Source organism: Lontra canadensis, unplaced genomic scaffold, assembly GCF_010015895.1.
Source record: "Lontra canadensis isolate GAN:19392208 unplaced genomic scaffold, GSC_riverotter_1.0 scaffold19, whole genome shotgun sequence".
In the NCBI taxonomy this organism is placed as follows: domain Eukaryota; kingdom Metazoa; phylum Chordata; class Mammalia; order Carnivora; family Mustelidae; genus Lontra; species Lontra canadensis.
In genome coordinates, this window is record NW_022631013.1 from 23,696,837 (window position 1) to 23,719,167 (window position 22,331).

The 22,331-nt window shown below is 48.3% G+C and overlaps 1 protein-coding gene across 4 annotated transcripts in view; it reads right to left on the bottom strand.

Moving 5' to 3' along the window:
* Positions 1-5,433: 5,433 nt before the first annotated feature.
* Positions 5,434-22,331, bottom strand: part of EPB41L4B (erythrocyte membrane protein band 4.1 like 4B) — a 122,599-nt gene continuing 105,701 nt past the window's right edge. For 2 of the 4 annotated variants that reach the window (XM_032860811.1, XM_032860813.1), the window contains exons 21-26: positions 21,033-21,216; positions 19,005-19,082; positions 12,726-12,842; positions 10,216-10,284; positions 6,862-7,007; positions 5,434-5,624 (exon numbers count right to left, since the gene is read on the bottom strand). In XM_032860811.1, coding sequence (XP_032716702.1) covers positions 5,555-5,624; positions 6,862-7,007; positions 10,216-10,284; positions 12,726-12,842; positions 19,005-19,082; positions 21,033-21,216 — 664 coding nt within the window. In that variant the 3' untranslated portion in view covers positions 5,434-5,554. The remainder of the gene's footprint in view (positions 5,625-6,861; positions 7,008-10,215; positions 10,285-12,725; positions 12,843-19,004; positions 19,083-21,032; positions 21,217-22,331) is intronic. The other 2 variants (XM_032860812.1, XM_032860814.1) reach the window with 2 other exon arrangements.

Below are 22,331 nucleotides of genomic sequence, written 5' to 3' on the forward strand. Positions count from 1 at the left end.
CTTCCCCCAAAAAACATAGCTTTGCAATACATTACATTTTAAAATATAAAAAAGCCAACCGAAAATCTGCTAACATGTAATTCTTAAAAAAAAAAAAAGAAAAACTCATTCTTAAAAATTTTAAAGATATGGTGAGTTATAAATGGACCAACATTTAGCAAAAATCAATGAATCAAAAAAGCAAGCATTGGTCTTCTGGTTTCAATACTGAGGCTTTGGTTTTAGAATACAAGCTGTTATCTTTCATTTTCTTTCTTATTCCCTTCATTTTAATTAATATAATTAACAGTGATGGTGCCAGATAGAAGGCGAATGAAAACCAGGTCATTCTTTCAGTAAATTGGTCTGATAAAACCATGTGGGCTTTTTTTGGTAGGGGATGTTGGTGGTGGTGGTGTTGGAGGTGGGTTTACAACCACAGCCTAAAATGAGGCTTGCAGGTAATCTACAGGTTTCCACTATTCAGAACCTGGGGCCCATGGACTCAAAGGGGACCAGAAATGGGCCTCAGGGGTGGTGTGAGGACTCTTGTGAAAGTGCTGGAACAAGTGATGAATGGATATTTTTTCTAGGGAGAATCCGCATAGCTGTCATTAGTCATTCAATATGCATGCTTCGTGAGGGCCTAAAACTATTCTGGTTCTCAATTCCCTACTGACTTGGCTCTTCTTTCATGAGGTTCTCTCCCATTCACTTAAATTACCCTTTGGGATTTTATTCTTTGTGTTTTCTTTTTAGATTTTATTTTTAAATAATCTCTACATCCAATATCGGGCTTGAACTCACAATCCCAAGATCTAGAGTTGAATGCTCCACCAACGGAGCCAGCCAGGGGTCCCTCTCTGTGTTTTCTTATAAGGTTTGAGCCCTGGAGGGAGACATGTTCCTACTCTCAGCACATATTCCTCTCTGTTACATCCCGGGTTTTGCAGAGACCCTCTGCTCCCCAGTAATGTTAATTCACTGAGTAGCCAATCAATACTGTGGTTTTCTGTATAGTGCACATTTTCTGGGGGAGCATTTTTCCTGAACATTCAGAGACTGCTGGCTGAACAAAAGCCATCTATTCAAATAAGAATTTGGAGATGCACTTTAGTTTAATTTCATTTTCATTTTTAAAAGAAAGACAGCACCTTTATTTTCTCTTCTCATCAAAACCATTTCTCTAACTTGTTTTTCTGTTATAAAAAATCCCCCAAGGGTGCCTGGGTGGCTCAGTGGGTTAAAGCCTCTGCCTTCAGCTCAGATCATGATCTCAGGGTCCTGGGATCGAGCCCCACATCGGGCTCTCTGCTTGGCGGGGAGCCTGCTTCCTCCTCTCTCTCTGCCTGCCTCTCTGCCTACTTGTGATCTCTGTCAAATAAATTAAAAAAAAAATCTTAAAAAAGAAAAAAAAACCTCCCCCAAATCAGTGCTACATTACAGTATCTGACCTGTAACAGGTATACCCATTCTTCTGTCTAGTATATCTTTTTTTTTTTAAATTTTGGTTGCCATATGACCTCACTACATTCCAACTCAGTTATATACCCAAGAGAGTTGAAAACATGTTCATACAGAAACTTGTACATGAATGTTTATATTATTCATAATAGCCAAAAAGTGAAAGCAACCCAAATGTCAATCAACTGATGAACAGATAAACAAAATGTGGTAATAGCCATACAATGGTGTATATTATTCACTCATTAAAGGAATGAAGTACTGATACATGCTACAGCACGGACGAGGCTTGGAAACATTGTGGTAAGTGAAATAAGCCAGCCCCCAACGACCACATACTGTATGATTCCATTTATAAGAAATATCCAGAATAGGCAAATCCATAGACAGAAATCCAGAGACAGAAAGTAAATTAGTGGTTGCTAGGAGGTAGGGAGAGGGGAGAATTGGTAGTGGCTGTAGATAGGGAGTTTCTTTTTGTAACAATGGAGATGTTTTGGAATTAGAGAGTGGTGATGTTTGCATACCGTTGGAAACATAAAAAAAAAAAAAAAAAAACCACCAAACCACACACTATAAAATGGTTGAAATGGTGAATTTCAAGTTTTTAAAAAACCGAATTGGTGAAAGAAAGATAAAGATCTCAGAATATTCCTGCATTCTTCTAAGAATACAACATTTGGGGTGCATTCAGATGGGGTCTTCTGAATGCTTTAGGACCTAGTTTCTAAACTCTTCAAACATAAGAATTTTCTCTGCAGGGCGCCTGGGTGGCTCAGTCAGTTAAATGTCTGCCTTCGGCTCAGGTCATGATCCCAGGGTCCTGGGATCGAGCCCTGCATCGGGCTCCTTGCTCATCGGGAAGCCTGCTTCTCCCTCTCCCTCTCCCACTGCTTGTGTTCCTTCTCTCACTGTGTCTTTCTCTGTCAAATAAATAAAATCTTTTTATTTTTTTATTTTTTTATTTGACAGATCACAAGTAGGCAGAGAGGCAGGCAGAGAGAGAGAGGAGGAGGAGGCAGGCTCCCTGCCGAGCAGAGAGCCCGATGCGGGACTCGATCCCAGGACCCCGAGATCATGACCTGAGCCGAAGGCAGAGGATTTAACCACTGAGTTACCCAGGCGCCCCTCAAATAAATAAAATCTTAAAGAAAAAAGAATCTTCTCTGCATCTGCGATCCACAAACTCTGTGAATTGCAGGACTCACAGGCCCCCTGTGGTACCCTCCCCCCATGCCCACCAGGAGTCTGTGGTCCAGGGTTCAGACCCTTGTTCTGGCAGGATTATGTCAGTAAGTGGAGCCCCCCGCCTGCACCCCAGACGTAAAGTATGTGTTGTGTGACCGTACGGTGCTGTTGTTTTGTGTTAAGTATGTAAAAGAGGTCAAGCAATTCTATCAATTTATTTTTTGCCCCTATGGACCACCCAACATGATGTCATCGCCTCAGCTCACCATGCCGAGCACCCGTCATACATTTAAGTAGGCAAATAACCAGGACAACTGCTGAAACGATGGAATCCTCTTGATTTTACTGGTTAGAGCTGAGCTGCCAAAGGTACTAGGTTTTCATATACAGTAACAGCCAACTTGTTGGGATCAGACTTCCAGTGACATCAACTTCTGAACATCGGTGAACCCAGGGGGACGTGGGGAAAAAAAGCAGGAGGCTCGGAGTCTCCTGGCAACAGCGTCCCAAGAGCCCATGCACCCCTCCTCGGAAGCAAAGCACACCCGACACATGTCATACTTGGTTCCTCGGCTTCTCCAGGAAAACTTCCGTTCTGCCCTGGAGGTTTCCGTTAGAGAGAGGGAGGTGACGAGCGGAGGACTCAGAAAGCAGGTTAGGAGGAGGGTGCTGCATTGGCAAGGGGTTACAACCCCAGACACAGATAGCTCCCCCGTCTTGTACAGGAACACATTTTGGATCGTGTGCACAAGATAAAGAACAGGTAAAGCTGTTTTAAAAGTAGAGCCCGGGGTCATACAGTATGGGAGTAAAAAGTCCCAGACACCACAAATGTCCCAGATGGCTTCACCAATAGAGCAGAAAGCAGTAAAATTCATCAGTGAGAAGAGCACAATAGTCTGTGAAAGGCAAAGCCAAGCCCTATGTATTCTGATAGCTCCTGATGACATCACCGCACCACACCAAGGTACAAAAGGGACTGATGTTGATAATGATGACCGTGACTCATCAAGAAAAGGTTAAATACTCTCCAGTATACTCTTTACTAAGGCAGGGAAGTGCGTAACGCATTTTAGAAAGATTTCCCTCAAAAAAATATTAAAATTTTAAAGATTCAGCACTTAAAGGGTTAATCCTCTATTATCTGAATATTTGCGTACATACCTCATTTTACAACAATGCTAGTAAATGAGGCATTACATTTTTTTAATAATCATTAGTATCAAATTATTGGCACCATTCAGTTTTAAGGATAGGGACAGGAGAGCAAACTATACAATACAACATAAAAATACAGTTCTGGTACAAATATACGAGATCAATTCCACCTAACAAGTGGTCATAAGAAGTGGATGGACATTCTACACACAAGGAAATACAGCTAGGAAATCATCACATGGAAAAGTGCTCAGCCTTGCTAGCAATTAACGAAATAAAACAACCTTTCAAGAACAACTATACACACCTATTAAACTAGCAAAAATAAATTAAAATGGCAAAACCCAATACTGGCAGAACTATTGGTAAGTAGAAATGCTTATACATTGCTGGTGGCATCATAAATTGTAGAGGGATTCAAGCATTCAGAGGGAACAGGGGAGCTGAACTAATGACCTGTAAGGTCCTTCCAACCCAGAGATTGGATCTTTCTAGAAAGCAATCTGGCAATATGAAATAAGAGCTATAAAATATTTCATGCTCTTTGACCTTGTAATCCCTCTTTGGACATATTCCCAAGGGAAGAACCCAAAAGAAGGAGCATTTTTTTTTTTTTACAAAGACATTCATAGCAGCACTATTTATAAGAGTGAAAAATTGGACAGAACTCAAATATCTAGTAATAGGGAGGAGTGAGGTTAAGCATGTTACATGGATATACAGACATTTAAATTGGTGAGAGCAGGATCTGTGTTAAAAAGGGAAGATACATGTGAGGTGGAAAAGTCCAACCAAAGAGTATGTACACACTGTTCACAGCTATGAAAAAAATGTGTGCATGTTCACTGAGAGCTCGGGAGACAACTTAGAGGGCTAGTCTGTGGGGGAGGGGGTGCCTTTATTCCTGCAAAGTTGTTCAAGTGCATAATAAAAATTTAAAAACACATTTCTTGAAACTATATAAAAAGAGAACAAAGTGTCATCTGGTCAAGTTTCTATCAACAGGACAAGAATTAATCAACTTTAGAAATGATTTTCCTTTATGGAACACCCAAATGAATCTTGATATTGAATCATCTTATCCTTGTAAGGATTTTTAGACAATTTTAAGCTATAATTTCCTACTTGGGGTTCAATGAAAAATTCTGTCTATCCCAAATAATATCGTATCCAACAAATCCACAATTTAAATTGTATTTCAGATTTCGCTGAAGTACTTCAATCCTGGTGATCGCAGCTTTCTTGTTTTAGTTCATCGGTTCGTGTCTGAATAAAAATGAATGTTAAGGACTTTATAAGATCTGTATAATTACCAGTGTAAATGAAAAAACCAGCAGTAAAGAATTATTCTCTCATTAAAAAGACTCTTTAACAAACAGTCAAAACTTGGTGCAAGTTTCAATCATACAAAATCATGGCTGAGACTGATAGCAAAGGATTCCGTGCCACATTGACTCCTGTGCTTATTAATATAGACACACAGGTAGTCCTCAGAGGGAATCCCATCTCCCCATCTTTCTTCTCCTAGGCTTCCCAAATCCCGTCCCAACTATATTGAGTAGCAGAAAAACTCTAATACTCAGGAGACAGAAAATAACTTCTCCCATAAAAGTCAAGCCAGAAGTCGGCTTCAACCAACCACGGTCTGAGACCTGGGCAAACAGAGCACACATCTCTGTGCTGTGCTGAAGTGAGCACACAAAGCCCGAAGAAAGAAAACGGACAGAAGGCACCATGCCATCCTCCAGGCCACAAGGGGAGAATTTCACAGTTCGGTCATCAACAGTCTTTTCATCATTTTCTCTCTCTCCAGTTCCTGCCGGAGCGTCTCTGCACTGAAGAAGAGTAGGTGACAAAATAATGAGATTCCACTAAACAGTGACAAGAATGGTGTCATCTCCCCCACCTTCTTTCTTGACCGTGGCTTTTGACTTTCCCTCTCAGGCTCCTTAAGGACCCCCGATATTTGCAAGCGTTTCAATGACCTGAAATTGTCTGGCTGCCTACTGGATTCCCCCACCAGACTGAGAGTTCCTCAGGGCACTGCACCCCAGTGGACTGACCATATATGTCATTCATCTCTGAACCCCAGAGCCAAGCCTAGGACCTGGTACTCAGCAGCCTCAATAAAGGTCTTCTGAATGAGCAGGGAGATGTCCAAGGGTTAGATTTCTTTCAATCATACTTCAAATCGGATTCAAATGCACTTTCCCCCAGAGTCCTCTCTCCCCCATATTTTAATAAACAAATTGTATGAAATAAAATTGGCTGCTTTGAGGGGTTGCCTCTGATTTCTTGGCCCTCGGGCTCCATTGCTTGACTATGGGATCTGTCTCCACTGTTTACATGCACACACACACACATACACACACGCGCGCACGCACACGCAAAGTATACATCTAAAGCACAAACAAAGTTTTTAAATAATCTCATACAGGGTAGACATCATTCTCTACTGTGACCAACAAGTACAATCTGGCCCCAAGCTCCAGCTTCATGGGGCTCTTGTCCTGTCTCATCCTGCTCTGGCTACACTGGCCAGAGCATTAACCATTAACCATTCCGGGCACGCTCCGCTCAGAGGTCTTAGCACTGGCCGTTCCCCTGATAAATATTCTCTTGCTGCAAACACCTGCAGCTTGCTCTCTCCCTGGCTGCAGGTCTCTGCTTACAAGCCACCTGAATGAGGTTATCCCAGCATGCCCAGTGCCCTTCTTGGTTTCATTTTCCTCTTTAGCTGGTCACCCCCTACCCTCGTTCTCTCTCTCTCTCTCTCTCTCTCACACACACACACACACACACACACACATTCACATGCATTTATTTAATGTCTGTCTCCTCTCCCTCAACACTAAATTATAGACTGCATAAAGGTAGGATTTCTGTTTTATTTACTGTACATCCCGAGGGCCTAGAATACTCTCTAGCCTTTGTAGACACTTCTGTAAATATGTACAGAATAAATGAATGAAAGAATAAATAAACAGATGTCACAGACACAGTGAAACTAGAGCTTGTGCCTGCTCTCCCTATCACCGGAGCTCCCTGCAGGTACCTGCTGGCCTCACTCACCTGGCTGCCAGAGAAACGGGCTTCCGGGTGGTGTAGATGGTCTGCACTGTGGAGATGGTCTCTGTCAAAGGCCTCAGGGTCACTGCCGGAATCAGTGGGGAAGACTGGCCAGGACAGCATGGTAATTTACTGTCTCTAAAGTCCGCCTGGAGAGGAAACAGAAAAGAGGAAATCAATCTCAATTTGGGTTCCATTTTCACACTGTCAGTGACTCCCTATGCCTTACCATACAGTTCCTGTTGTTTTTTTTTTTAACAATAGCTAAATTACCACTTATTAAATGATTTTATTTTATGCCAGACACTCTGCTAAGCACTTTACATATATTACCTCTTGACAATCCTTAAGGCAGAGGTCATTTCATCACATTTGACACCATCCATTGTAAGATCCACCATTTTTGCATGAGCCACAGAGAAAGAAAAACGTGGTCATTCAAACTTTGTCACACCCACTCATGTAACGAATGTTCTGATTTCGGAGATTTATTTGATTTTGTTTATTTATTTGACAGAGAGCGTGCCCAAGTAGGCAGAGTGGTAGGCAGAGGAAGAGAGAGAAACAGGCTCCCCACTGAGCAAGAAGCCCAGTGCAGGGCTGGATCCCAGGATCCTGCGATCATGACCTGAGCCAAAGGCAGATGCTTAACCGGTTTCAGAGATTTAAAAAGTGGAAAAAAAAAATGGGTATCTTAGAGCTGATTTTATGAAAAAGAAAAGTAAGGCTCAGAGAGGTTAATTAATTTTGTCAAGGTCACACAGTAAGTGTTAAGAAGCAGCACTGAGGACCAGGATTAGCTGACCCCATAACTGGTATTTTTCACCACTATCTCAGTGCTTCCCAAAGTATGGTCCCCAGCCTGCCAGCATCCGTATTATCTCGAAACTTCGTAAAATTGCTGTCCTCGAGCCACTCTTGCCCAGTTCTTAAAAGTCCCAGTGTGGTTTCTGACATTGGCTTCCTGCTCCATCTTGGCCCCCAGCTTTTCAGGAAGGGCTTCCCTGGGTGTCTCACAGCACTGCCAGGGCTGGGCAGGAGGCCAGAGTGCCTGCCGTGGGCCAGCTGAGGGAAGTGGAGCAGGCACTTCCGGCGGGGGAGCTGTGCCCAGGGAAACCACAGGGGCAGGAGAGCGCAGGGGAGTAGCACTTAATAGCCCTGCCCAGCGCCTGTGTCTCTGACGTCTGGTTGTCCCAAGGCAGGTGTTGGAAGCTGCTCATGATCTTAGAAATATATTATTCGAGGAACCTGCTTTTTGCCTCTGCTTGGACTGCTAGACCCCTTCCTAGCTCTGCTCAACCTCTGAAAACTACACCAGCCACTGCTCCCTCCCTCTCTGTCCAAGTGGCTAAAGCCGCCTCAGGGAGTGACCACCACCCAGCTCAGAGACTGCACTGTTGGTTACCCAGAGGACCCTCCTCCCCGGCCCACCTCACACATCCTCCAGACCGGCCAGGAAGCCTCCGGAAGGAACCCTGGGGATCACTCAGTTCTAGGAATTACAAACTCTGATCCCCAGGAGGAGGAAGGGGTAAGAGGAAAGAGGAGGTGATCCCAGACTCCCCACTTCTGCTCCCTGCAGCCGCTTGGACAGGGAGTTCTGCAGAAGCTTTCATTGAAAGGAAAGACTTACTGCTGAAAAGAAGCCATCGGACTCCCTCATTTTGCAGATGAGAAAACTACAGCATTTAAAGGTTTAATATTCTGACATTCTGCAGAGCTTAAAGCAGCTGCCCCGTACACAAAGGGAGGTGGGGACATGAAGTAGGTTGCCATGACTCCCTGCTGTCATTAATGATACCCCCGTTCCTCTCTGGCCCTTGAGAAACAGCCACCATCCTTGACCCTTCTGGGACATTCTGTGGTTGGTCAAGTTCTGCCAACCTCTTGTTCCCTTTTCATCCCTGCCTTCACCGGATACAAGGCGGTCCCTATTCCTATGTCCATTCAGATAAGAGGAGACTGGGGCCAGGAGCGGCGAAGCGACAGCTAAGATCACATCATCACCAAGATGGAGACCCGCCCCAAAAGGACTGCAGACAGGAACCCCAACAAAGACATGTACACACATGCTCACGACAGCATGACTCACGACAGCCAGGAGGTAGAGACAACGCAAATACCCACCAGTGAATGAATGAACCAACAGACTGGACTAGTAGCCCCCACAAAAAGAATGAAGCTCTGATCCCTCCTACCACGTACAAGAGCCTCAAACATATGATGTTCGGTGAGAGAAGCCAGGCGCAAACGGTCATAAAGTCTACGACCCCATTTATCCGAAATATCCACACTAGAGAAATCCACAGAGACAGAAGGCAGATTGGTGGGTGCCCAGGGCTGGAGGGGTGGGGAAAGGGAGTGACTGCTAATGGGAACAAGGTTTCCTTTCAGCGTGATAAAAGTGTTTTGGAACCAGAGATCGTAGTTGGACAGCACCAAGTGTACCAAAAGTCACTTTAGAATGATGCATTTTATCTTACATGATGCTCTCCTCCGTAAAATAAAGTCACAAAAAGGTAGAGGCCCCAAACCCCATAGTCCTTCCCAACCTCATAGAGTTCGTTCATAGGATTAAAAGAAGCTATCAGGGGGCCGGGGTGGCTCAGTCGGTTGAGTGTCTGACCTCTTGATGTCGACTCAGGTCATGATCTCGAGGTTCTGGGACGAGCCCTGTGTCAGGCTCCAGGCTCAGTGTGGAAGTGGGGAGTTTGCTTGAGATTCTCCCTCTCCCTCTGCCCCCTCCCACCTCTCGCTCTCACTCTCTCAGAATAAATAAATCTTTTTTAAAAAGATTTTATTTATTTGACAGAGAGAGACACAGTGAGAGAGGGAAAACCAGCAGGGGGAGTGGGAGAGGGAGAAACAGGCTTCCCGCTGAGCAGGGAGCCTGATGTGGGGCTCGATCCCAGGACCCTGGGATCATGACCTGAGCTGAAGGCAGACGCTCAATGACTGAGCCACCCAGGCACCCAAATTTTTCTTTCTTTCTTTCTTCCTTCCTTTCTTTCTTTCTTTCTCTCTTTCTTTCTTTCTTTCTTTTTTTTTTTTTTTTAGATTTTGTTTATTTGATAGAGAGAACACAAGCAGGGAGATTGGGAAAGGGAGAAGCAGAGCTGAGCACGGAGCCCAACACAGGGCTCAATCCCAGGACGCTGGGATCATGACTTGAGCCGAAGGCAGACACCCAACCAACTGAGCCACCCAGGCGCCCCTCAAAATAAATGAATCTTTAAAAAAAAAAAAAAGAAAGAAAGAAGAAGAAGCTGCTGACATTGTCGTCTGGCATGCCACCGAAAAGCATGTCACATGGGAGCAACATCTTAAAACACAGACCTGTTCTCTGAATCTACTTACAGTGAACTGTGGCCCTGAATTGAAAACATCGGGAAATGGGGCCACTGGATCAGCCGGGAATGTTTTTATCTTCAAAAAAGAGAAAGACAAGAGGGTTACTTTCAGATTAGAAAACAGAGGTTTGAAATCTTTGGCACTTTTAACACCGAAGTGATGGGTTCAGGGGGACACACGCGGAGCCCTCATTGTTTGCAGGGAAACGTATAGACGGTCCCTGCAGCCCCTTGGCCAGTGGTCGTGTCCGCGCCCATCCTTGTGCCGTAGGGCCGGGACCCAGCAGGGATGACAGTCTGCAGTCTCGTGTTTGTAGGGCACGCCACGCTCACCTGGCCCGGAACTCCTTTCCCTGGAGGCTGTGTGGACCTCCTAGGCATGCAGGGCCCTATGCATGGCCTGATCCATACAAGGCCATGGTCAGGGTGTGTAGTGAGACAGGCCAGAGCTGTCTGGGTGGCTGCTGTTGGCTTCCCCATGGCCGGGGGGCATGCCCTAGAGGCTGCTGACAGGCCACATCCTGGGACACGGTCTACGACGGTGGACAGAGTACCAGGAGGCGGCTTGCACTAATTAGGCCACAAACTGTTTCCTGTCTCTTCTCCTCAGTTGTTGGACTCCCTGTAAATCGTCAGCCACAGAGGAGAACCTTGGGCCAGGCTCTGTAAGCATGTGAGAATCCCGCCACCACGGCCTTGGGGACACAGGGCACTGTGATCAGACGGGCCCAGGGCTAGGGCAGCCGCTGCACAGGGCTGGTCTGAAGGAGTGTGGACAAATGGCCCAATCAGCTAGTGGTGGGGGGCCGAAAGGAGACTTGGCTTCGAAAGGAGACTTGGCTTCTGTTGCTTTCTCTTTGGTCATTTTGTCTTTGTCCCCATAGAGGCCTTGGGGAATGTGGAGTGTGCTTTTGTCTTTATACCAGCCTAGAGGACTGCCAGCAGGCCCAGGAGCGTAAGGACTCTGCTACTAGCTTTGCCTGCAGCCCCCAGGGCACAGAAACTGCCCTCCCACCTGCTAGGGAATGCACGCTCCACCACCTGCCACCAGAGGGCAGCAGCCCGCACACTGAGGCCACCGCTGACCCTGGCTGGGTAGCGGCTGTCTCTCCCAGGGACTTGTCTATGGACCCTGGGGTAGTTATTTGATGCTCTTGACTCAATCTAAACGGGGTGGGGGGGTGTGGGGGGAAGGTTGCGCTAAGGTAGGGGGGAGCGAGAGCACATCAGAACAGACCCAAATCTGGCTTTTCTGAATGGGTGGAGTAGTTCTCAACCAATCTGAGAAGGACAGTGTCTCTACAATGTGCACGGAGATTCCCAGCCCACGCCTGCTCCCCTTCCCCAAACTCTCTTTGGCCTCTTTAAACATCTCTGAATTCCCAGAATGGGCCCCTGAATGCGCTGTGGCAGCTCAGACTGCTGAGAGCGGCTGCCTGCCACACAGCGGGAGGACCCAGGGGGAAGCTGTGGTGCCGTCTTCTCACGGGGCCTAAGGTTCGGCATGTGTGCTGAGACCAAGAGCAAAGTGAAAAGTCACAGTCAGATAAGACTCTCAGACCACCGTGAAGTAAAAGGGAAAAGCGGTTTATTACTCCTATTAGAGAAAGTTGAACATTGGCAGCTTCCATGAATTATCCTGTATTTTCTCTAAATAAGACAAAAATCTACCCCAAAAGCTACACTCTGCGTTGCCCGGCGGTGGCAAAGCATGGTCAGTCTTCTGGTGCTGCTGCCCCTTGGTGTAACCGCTTTAGAAAGGGAGCAAAGCCAAAGTCACAATCTTGAACCCAGCAGGGTCTAGCCTAAGAAAATAAAATACCCGCCACAAAAGCTATGTGTCCCCTTGAATAGTGACGCGCTGGAAACCAAGCACGCATCCTGCCGGAAGAATGTGTCCGTCAATGGGAGACCACGCGCTGGATGGAAGGCAAACAGTCATATACAATGTGGTGACGAGAACAAGAAAGAAACAATCCAACACTCAGCGAAGAGAGAAAAACGAGAGATGATACGCACACTGTGATTTCACTCTGTAAAGTTATAAATGAATACAAATAAATATCAGAAGGAAACATGTAAAAATGAAAAAAACATCGTGCTAGGTTGGGATGATGGGTGAGGCCTTTCAGGCTGTTATGTAACACTCATCCTGTTATCTGGAAATGTAGCAGGAAGAGAGACAAGGGGAAAAAGTTTTTATTTTCCATAGAAACGCAACTTTTTTTTTTTTTTCTTTCTGGGAAAAGCATCTATGCTCATCAAAGCTTTAGGAAAACAAAACAAAACAAAACAAAAAACTCTTCCTGGTTCTTGAGAGCTGGAGACACGGGGCAGGACAGCAGCCAGTGTGTCCTCATTTGGCCAAACTGTGTATCCATCCTGGAGTCAGAGCACCTGTCAGTCAGGCCCTTCCAGAATGTCTAGCGCTCATGCACACCAGCGGGGTGGCCGCCTGGTGGCTCCTGCCCGCCTCGCCTCTCCTGGCCAGGCCCCTCTCCCTGCCAGGGTACCTACCAGCCTCGTTTTGATTGGAGGGTGCATGCAAACTCCAGTGGTCTCTTCCTTCATGGGGGGAGAGAGTGGAGGAGAACAGCGAGGGTGGGCACAGTGGGGGGCGCTGGCGGGCTCTGCCTGCTCACGAGGAGAGGAGAGAAGGGGAGGAGGCAGAGGAAAGAGGGGGAGGAGGCAGAGGAGAGAAGGGAGGGGAGGAGAGAAAGATAGCACAGTGCAAGAAGGATCTGTCAACTCCAGACTGCGCTGGAGCCAGCTTCGCCCGCGCCTGCTTCTAGCCTCTGGCCAGCTGGCTTCTAGGCCCCCCTCCTCCCTCCTCTCCCCACCTTCTCTCCTCCTCTCTGGCTCTCATCTGTCTTCTCCACTATCTGAGCAGAACAACCCATCGAAACCCCATTCCCGGGGTTGGCAGGCAGGGAGACTCCTGACCGACTGCGCGGGCCTGGCAGCGGCTTCCCGAAGCATGGGCCAGGCCACGCCAGAAAGACAGCCGTGATGAGTGAGTGACGCCGGCTGTGGGGACCATATGAAGCCTTGAGCGTGCTGGCCTTGCACGCCTGGAGGCCTCCTGCACTCTGCTAAATAAGGGCCCGTCGGGGTGTACAGGGAGCAGGTGTCCAACAGATCCAGGAAAGACAGATCTCAGCAGGCAGGAACACGGACTTGTGGATTTCATCTGCCGTGGCTTTTTGTTATCTGTGTTAGAGAACATACTGGCCCTGGCCCCCATCCCTCCATCCCCGTGGCCCAGGCCATGACACCTCAAGTTGTTGCCGAAGGACCCTGTTGCTTTAGCTGGAAGATATCAAGCATTGTGAGAAAATGGCTCGGGGTACTGGGTTCCCCACCCCAGCCTTACAGAGTGCCATGCACCAGCGGAGGGCCGGCAGCTTGGACTGGTGAGCGTGGTGATGGTCCCGAGAGTAAACACACGCCTCTTTTTCAAGAGAGCTTCCTTAGGTAGTTGGTAACATCCTGCCATAATGAAGGGAGCAGAGCCCCTGGGGAACTTTCACGACAACAGAACACTGCGGGCACTTTCCTGTCTCGCGATTGATCTGACGCCGATCTCCTTACAATTGTGCAGTCCCGGACCAGTCCCAAAGGGGTTTTACAACCAGAATCTCCAACAGTCTTGGTGACCGCCTTGCTTTACTACTCAGATTTGGAGATGCTGAGAGATGGCATCTGCAAAGGCTACAGCTGCAGCTGTCCTTCAGAAACAGGGGAGTCCGCATCAACCACCTGCCGTCAAGTTTCAGCACACTGCTGAGGCTCCCTCCACTGCTCTCTCCTGTCCTCAGGCTGAACCCTGCCTTCTGGGAGGTGGCACTGGACACCTGACTGAAGCGGGCTCCAGCCTGTCCCACCCGCCCTCGCTTCTCAACACCACCCCGGCCAGAACCAACCGCACCAGGGACCCCAGGCCATGGGTCCTTAGCCTCTGCAGATAAGCAGGCACTCCCGTGGGCTTTGTGAAGAAAATAAAAGCTGGCGTAGATGACCAGCAAACACGGACATATAGCCTAGATGCCAGATTGTGTACCAGCCACTAGTGTCTTAGCTGAAGGTTATGATGAATGACTTCAGGCTTTGCCTAGCATTGGACTTTTATGGTAAAGAAATGTCGAGCCATCCCACAAGCATGTATGACTCTTCTAAATACGCATCTGTTAGTAAATGAACAGGAAATAAGAGAACACGTGTAATAGGATACTATTTTGAAATACCGTTTTATTTTTTTTCTCCCGGCATTTCCTCTCCTCCTTGGCTTTTTTCCACATTCAGGCAGCTAGGTTCTTCTAAGCTACTTGGCTTTTGAGGTTTAAAATCTGACTCCTTGGGGAACAGAAAGATTTTTGGCATAGACAAATGAAGATGGAAATGTGAAAGGCTTCTTCATCATCCAGACAAGAAAAGAGGTTGCCAGTGTGAGGGCTGGAGAGAAAAGTCAGAGGGAAAGTGAGGAGTAGGGGTAGACATTAGGAAGTACTGAGCAGAGAGGCGCCAGCAGATTGGGATTCTCCTCCCAGCCGGACAGGCTTCCACCCACCCAAAAGGGGCATGAGGGAAGCAGGCAGTGCCCCAGATGTATCAGCAAAGAGATGACATCACAGACTAAAGAGACTGCCCTCCATCTTCCTGTGCCCTGGGGAAGATGGATGAATCCCCAGGAAAGTGGAAGAGGCACCCCGATTTCACTGGGGATCAAGCTTCAGCCCTCCTGATAGAATGAGGTTCAAAAATAAAAACCAAGTTATTGAGCTAGACAGAAAACCAGTTCTTCTGACACTCGAGCCAAGGACTGTTTTTTGTCCTACACAACCTTCAACTGGCCAGGCCAATCTCCTCCCTGGCACATGAACTCTAGACTAACAGTCCCAGGCCCAGAACAGACCTGGGTCCTAAGTAAATGCCTCTGCTCTGCCGCTGGCTGAGCGGTTCATGCAGTATGGGGAGGGACATGCCCTGAAGACAAGGCATCAGGAACACAGAAGGCATAGGTGTTTGTGGTGCATGTCACCTGGGGAGGGAAGCTGGCAGGACAGACCTGGAGGACAGACTTGATTGATGAGTCAATGTCCCCTCCTTCCATTCTGTTAACACCAACACCCCATGCATGAACGCAGACTCCCCTTCCAAAAGAGAATACCAAAAGGACAGTGGGTGCTCTTGTCCCTCCCTCGCTTGCCTTATCCCCTTCCCTTATCCCCTCTTTCTGCCCCGCCTCTTCCATCCTGGCAAGAATCTCCAGTCTGGTGGGCAAGTCCTCTATGCGGATCCCAGGACGGGCAAGCCACAAGCCGTGCAGGTTGTAGAGCTCCTATGGCTACGCTGAGCTACATAGTAAAAGAGCTGGGGAATGGGAGGAGAAAAGATATGGAAAAAGGAGGAAAAAGTGGTGTAAGAGTGACCCTGGAAAGAATGTTTTTTGGAGAGTTTGAGGATGAAAATCCTTGGAGTCGTGCGGGGTGCAAGAAAATTAAGAAGGAAGCAAAATGGGATCTGAGAAGTGTTACCAAGGAGGTGCTAATTTAATCTTGAATGCTTTTTGAGAGATGTCAGTTAAAGACGGAAACGTTATTATTCTCATTTGTTTGGACTACGCTTCTTCAAAAACCGCCCCATGCAGAGAAGGGATCATCCGAGTGGGAGTCATTAAAGTTAAACTAGCGTTACTGCTTTGGCGGGACGTCGTTGAATGAAGGTAGGAGAATCTGGTCCCAACCCTCTCTCCGCTGTCCTTCTAGCTCTGGCCCAAGGAACCAGTGGTCCTGTGGCTATAGGAGTTTCATTGAGCCCCAGACCCTAAATCCAGTCTCTCCTCCACTGTCCTCTGGGGCAGAGATACTGCCCCCCCCACCACTGCCACCAACAAGAACAGAGAGGACTGTTGCCTGTATTTCCAGGATGGTGGGCAGAGCAGATGGAGGAGATGGAGGGAAGAGGACCAGACAGGAGAGGCAGACTGCTGGAGCCCCCCTTTCTCTTGAAGACCCTTCAGCTTCAGTGAAGATGGGATTCTGGAGTGAAGGAAGGTCAAAGCCAGTGATGTCAAGGAAAGCCCCAAATGGAGCAGGTTCTCATCAAAGTACGAGCCCTCCAGCATACCTTCTGTATGAACGTGTGCCGTGGACATGCACTCACACCTCAAATCCACACAAGCAAGACTAAGGATGTTCCATCCTGAAAACACGTACTCGCTGCAGACTTGAGCTGTGAAGTGGACAGCTGTGTCCCGGTGTGGTACACGGACCTCAGCTGTCCCGTGCCCGGGCAGTGCAGCAGCCTGGGCCCTGTTTCAGAGCTCAGTCAGAGCAGCCCAGAAATGAAAGGGCGGTATCCTCAGAGAGGGAATGAGCTCCCTGTGGCCAGAGGTGTACAAGCGAAGGCCAGACAGTCATTTGGTAGGCACTGGGGACCTCTGGGTCCCTGGCAGATGCGGCTTCCTTTCTGATCTCAGACACTTACTTTCAAAGAAAAGATAAAGATAGGACCATTAAATCTACCAGCTGGGCCGGCGACATGGTGGTTTTTAAGGGAATCCCATCATTCTTGTCAGAGCCATGAAATATTTTTTGGCAAACTAACCCAAGTTTTTCAGATCTGCCAGAATCTTTAATAAAATACTCAGTATTTTGCTCATGCTGTACCCTCTGCATCAAATGCTTTGTTTGGTCCATTTCCTCCATCTGGCAAACTCTTACTCATACTTCAAAACCCTAATGCTACGAAGCCTTCTCTTTCTCAGGGGCCCCAGACAGGGTTAGGCACTGGGTCCCACAACAGTAGCAGTTTCTATAGACTCTCAAATGGCATTAATTTCGGTATGCTTCAGCAGTCTGGAAGTTTCTCAAGAGCCTAACTCAGGAGAGATCTTCCCCTACTGTCTTCTATTCCTGCCCAGCATGTTTTCTTCATGTGAGCCTTACAATTTAGCTTTCTCCCCCTTCTGCCTTCATATGCCCTCAGGTTGGTTCTCCGGTCCCTTTGGGGTTTGCTGCCCTCCAGCGAGACTGATGTCCTCCGATTGGGGCCCTAGCTTCCAGCCCCCACATGTGGCCCTCCTAGGGTATAAGGCCCCAGCTGGGATACTTAGTTGGGATACCTATGTAGCAACAGGCCCAGGCTGCTTAACTTGCTGTCCCACCCTCCACACCCCTTGTTCTGCTTTCTCAGTCTGAGGAGTACTTTAAACACAGCCCTCCTTCTAGACATTGCTTTTCTTCAAAGCGGCAAGTTTCTGAAATCCAGATGCCAGATTCAACCCAATCTGATGATGGAAAGGACACCAGAGAAGGAACTAGAACACAGGGGCTTGAAACAGCTCTGTCCCTATGTGATTACCCCACTCTGGGACTCAGTTTCCTCATCCGTGCAGAAGGATGGTGAGGGGATAAAGGAAGGCCCTGCTTCTGGGTTGCCCTCTCTTGGCAGTCTAACAAGAAGGGCATCAAGAACTTGGCTGCATTTTCTCCAGCATGGGAGGGGAACAGCTCCACAGGTTCCAGGAGCAGGCTGTCTCACTCACTGTCAGTTCTCAGCTGTTTATCCAAACGTGCTGACCTAAAGCTCTCAGACCGTACCACGTCTCCAGATGAGAAATACAACTGCATAAATCACAAATGATCGCCATGTACCAGCTGAAGCAGGGACAGTGACCATTCCTAAAGGTTAGATAGCGTTTTGTCTCATTCGTCCTCCCCCCGCCTGCCTTGAAAGTCTTCCAGAAACCCTTCTTATCCACCTCCTGCTCCTCCAGTGAGCCTGTCCTGAATGACTCCCACTTGGGGCTTCTCCCCGAGCACATTCTACGTGACTGTTCTATCGAGCCTGCCCTTTATCAACCTGCCTCCCCTCCAGCCTCTAGCTGCCCTGCTCGCTCCCAGAGCCTCACTCGAGGCCAGGCGTGCACTGAGCTCTCAGGAGGGAGTTTTTGACCTGGTACACATTTTGACTCACTCTCTACACTTGTGGGCCATGGTTTACACTCAAGTACACTTGGGTATCTGGCCGAGCCGAGCCAAAGGCACATCCAAGTCTGCCTACATCATCTACTACTGTTCATAATATCTCACACACGTTTACGGTGCTTCTACGTTCTTCAAGGGCTCTGTCTCATGGGATCATTAGAATACTCTTAGGCAGACGTGGCAAATGATGGCATCTTGGATCCCATGACAAGGCTCCTGAGAAGGGGGTGCAGAGACTGGAGCCAGGTCTGGCCTGCACGATTCTCGGGCCAGTGCTCTCTCCCCTAAAAGGGTTTCCCACTTGCAGGAGTCCCACAAGGACCACTACCATCCCTAAGGGGAGACCTAGAGGCAGGGGATGGAGAATGGCAGGGAGGCACGAGGGGCCTGGAAAGCTGGGCTGAGGCCTTGAGCCAGTGCTTCAGACCAGAGCACTTCGCTGGAAGCAGCAGCAGAAGATGCCCCATGGGTGGGTGGGGTGGGGGGGCATGCAGGGAGCAGCCCAGGAAGCCGAGAAGCCAAGACCAAGGAGCCCTACACGCTTGGGAAGCAGCAGACAGGCGGAATGGGACCCCTGCAACCGCCCTCAGCGGGGAAGGGAGCACTGCCTCCCTGGAGGGCTTTGGGAGGTAAAGGGACCCATGTGCCTGAACCCCCAAAGAAGGCTGATCCCTGAGCCTCCAGGCCGTGAGAAGGACAAGAGGAAGAGCCTTCCCAACAGTGATGCCCACCTCTGTCCATCCGTCCCACCGCCAAGATGTTTCTATGGTCTGTGGCTTTTCTGGTTTTAGCAAAATGGGAAGTTTACCAGAGGAGTAGCTTCCGTGAAGTCCATCAGGAGATCGCCTGGCTCCAAGGTAAAGGCACCTCCTCGGTCAGAGGGACTCTGGGAAGGCAGACGGAAATACTGCTGGTTAGTGCCAGCTCCGGGCGGACCAGGGACTGTCACTGGAAATCACAGACTTTCCTCCCTCTCCTCACCCTCCCTTCTATCATGGAGCCCATGACCGTGCCAGTCCCCCACACAAGTCACTTGCCCCACAGTGTGCAAATTCCAGAAGCCAAACCCCAAATGTCTTCTGAAACTTTAATGGGCGGAAAGAGTGTATAGGTTAGAGAACTACCTTTTTAAAAGGTGCAAACAACTTCTTTTAAGTGCTTTGAGTGCTCTTTGGTCTTTTGGGGGCGGGGGGAATTGCTTCAAAGAGTCGTTTGACTATACAGAGAGCAAAGCCCCCTTCGTGGATCAAGAGGGTCAAGGCCTCAAGGGGCTAAACTCAGGAGCACAGGAGGCCGCCTGGCTGTCTCAGCCGGTAGAGCATGCAGTCCTGGATCTCAGGGTCAGGAGTTCAAGCCCTACGTGTGGCACAGAGTTTACTTTAAAAACATTTTTTTTTGTCATCTGCATAATAATGAGGAAGATCTTCATGGTGGGAGGGAGGTATCTCTGAAGCCATGTTCAGCTTTGAGGAAAACATTTTTTTTCCCCTCTTGCTCTGGGGGTCTCAGCAGCATGGAAGGCCTTTATGAGGAAAAAAAAATAAGCTCCATCATCAGCTTGTCACCAGCAGGGCCCCAAGGAGAGAGATGGCCAGGAGAGGGAGCCCTGTGGCCTCTGGTAGGATGCCACCCACATCCCCACTGAATTCTCCTGTTTCATACATTTGGGGGGGGGGTGTTGGTTTTAACCGTGGCAAAGAACAGGTGATAGGAACCTGTGTTCACACTTGTAACAAAGCAGTATGAAGGACTCTGCACAGGACAGGGGAGCCTGGCTCAAGACACCAGGTGGTGATTGACAGGAAAGCACAGAGCCTTAGTCTGGGCCAGTCACTGGCTGAGGGGTCTCTGGCTTGAGCAGGATCTCCTGATGAGAACCACAAAGGGGTTCCCAAAGATCCTGGGAAGGGAGCTGGTATATGCCTGGCTACGGTCAAGCAGGATGTGGCCTAGCCCATTGTCACCTAGAGGCTACCAAGAATCATGACCTTATTGCTCCACCGGACAGGGTGCTGGCCCATAGGCTGGGCAGGGAAGCAGACTTTATTCCCATTTGTAGGTGAAGGAAGCAGACTTGGAGAAACAAAGCCTGTGGAGTAACTGCTTGCTTCAAGCGGCGGTAAGACATGTGGAAGGAGCCGCTGGGAACAGAGTCTGGGGTCTGGGCTTGCCTTTGGGACCCCCACCCCACACACTCCCTTTCCTCAGTGGTGTCCACAGACCAGGGAGCCTTTGACTTGACACCTACTTGACATTCAGCAATAGGTCTGAAAGCATTTGGACCACTTGCTGTATAGAATGACCACAGCTAAGTGTCACTCAGAAAAAAACAAGAGAAATGTCTTGAGTAAGGCCCTTATCCCAGCCCATTCGCATAGCTAGCAACATCCGGAAATTGTAAACTGACAAAATAATATTTTCCACTTTCAAGCTATTCATGTGGGCCATCCAACATAAGGAATGGGATGGGGACACATCTACGTTTTTACTCTTCCAAGATTTCCATTATTGAGGGGGGCAACGTGTCTTGTTTTCTGTATTTATGTGCACTATAGATTAAGCAGGGATGATATTCTAAAACCGAACTGCCCTCAAACATCTCTTCCACTTCTCTTAAAGTGCAGTGCACAAGATCTTTATTATACCATTTGCGTCTCATAAACAGGTCATCTTTCGGGAAGAGTTACATAAAAACCGAGAGTCCCGGGGGCTGTTTCCCCTGCTTTACAAGCACACAGATGATTGAGCCAAGTTCAAATGCACGCGGGATGCCATATGCTCAATTTATACTGAATTCCTAGCAAGCACAGCTACTCCTCGGGGCCCTCCCCCTTACCTTGGCCCCTGGGGACAGCTGGCCCTTGCTTTCTGAATTCTGAGGTGAGCTGAGTTTGTGGCCCTTGGGGGACACCAGTGGCATGGAGACCGTGGTGGCCGCGGTGGTATTTGTGGCTGCGGCGGTGGGCGCTCCTACTGCCTCGGCCAGGTCAGGAGGGAGGTCGTCTTCATCACTGTGGTTACTAAAAGCACATGAAGCTCTGCTCATTACAACAATAAACAGGCTGTGGGGAGTGGAGGGAGGGCCGGGGGAGGGATGGGGGAGGGATGGGGGAGCTCCCCAAACAGATGTCTGCCAGATGTCCAGCTTCCAGGATCCAAAACAGTGACATTTTTGCCAAAGCCAATTTGGGCTGGATGTTTTGTCATTTATTTGCCAAGGGATTTAAAATTTTTTTTGCTTTATTATGGAAAGATATACATAACATGTATCATTTTATCCATTGGTCAGTGTATAATTCAGTGACATTAAAGATACATTCAGGACACCCAAAACATTTTCATCACCCCCGACAGCAGCTTTATATCCACTGAACAGTGACTCCCAATGCCCTCTCCCTGCAGCCCCTGGTAACAGCTGTGTTGCTTTCTGTCTGAATGAATCTGACTATTCTAAGTATCTCACAGAAGTGGAATCATACTATATATGTCCTCCTGTATCTGGTTTATCTCACTTACCATAATGTTTCCAAGGTCCGTCCCCGTGGTAGCATATGTCAAAATTTCATTTCTTTTTAGTGCTGGATAATATTCCTTGCATTGACAGACCATATTTTGTTTATCCATGCACCCCCCTGATGAGCTAATGTGTTTGAGACCCTGCTTTCAACACTTTTGGATTGGGATTCCACTGGAAGCGGGATTGCTGGGTCATATGGTAGCCCCATGCTTAATATTTTGAGGAGCCACCAAACCAAGGGACTGGGGCCTCCCTTTGGAAGGTAAATACAAGCCACTTAAGAACCAACTGCCTTGGGTGAAAAGCACAATGGCACCTTCCGTGGCCTAACAGCTACTGTCCCATTGGTGTGATAAACTAGTTACAGGGGAGGAGCTGGGTACATGTGTTTGGGGGCCTCATAGCTCTGGTCTTAGAACCTCTCTGGCAGAACAGGATGATGCAGGCAGAAAAGTACACGAGACAGGAAGTTGCCATGATGGAGGAGGAGTCCAGGCTGACATTCTGGATTTGTTTCCAGGGCTTGCAGGTGTGGGAAAGGTTTGGCCTCCCACAAAGTATGTCAAGGCATGTCCTGGTGGCCCAGGACAGAGCAATGTAACGTCATCAATTGCCCAT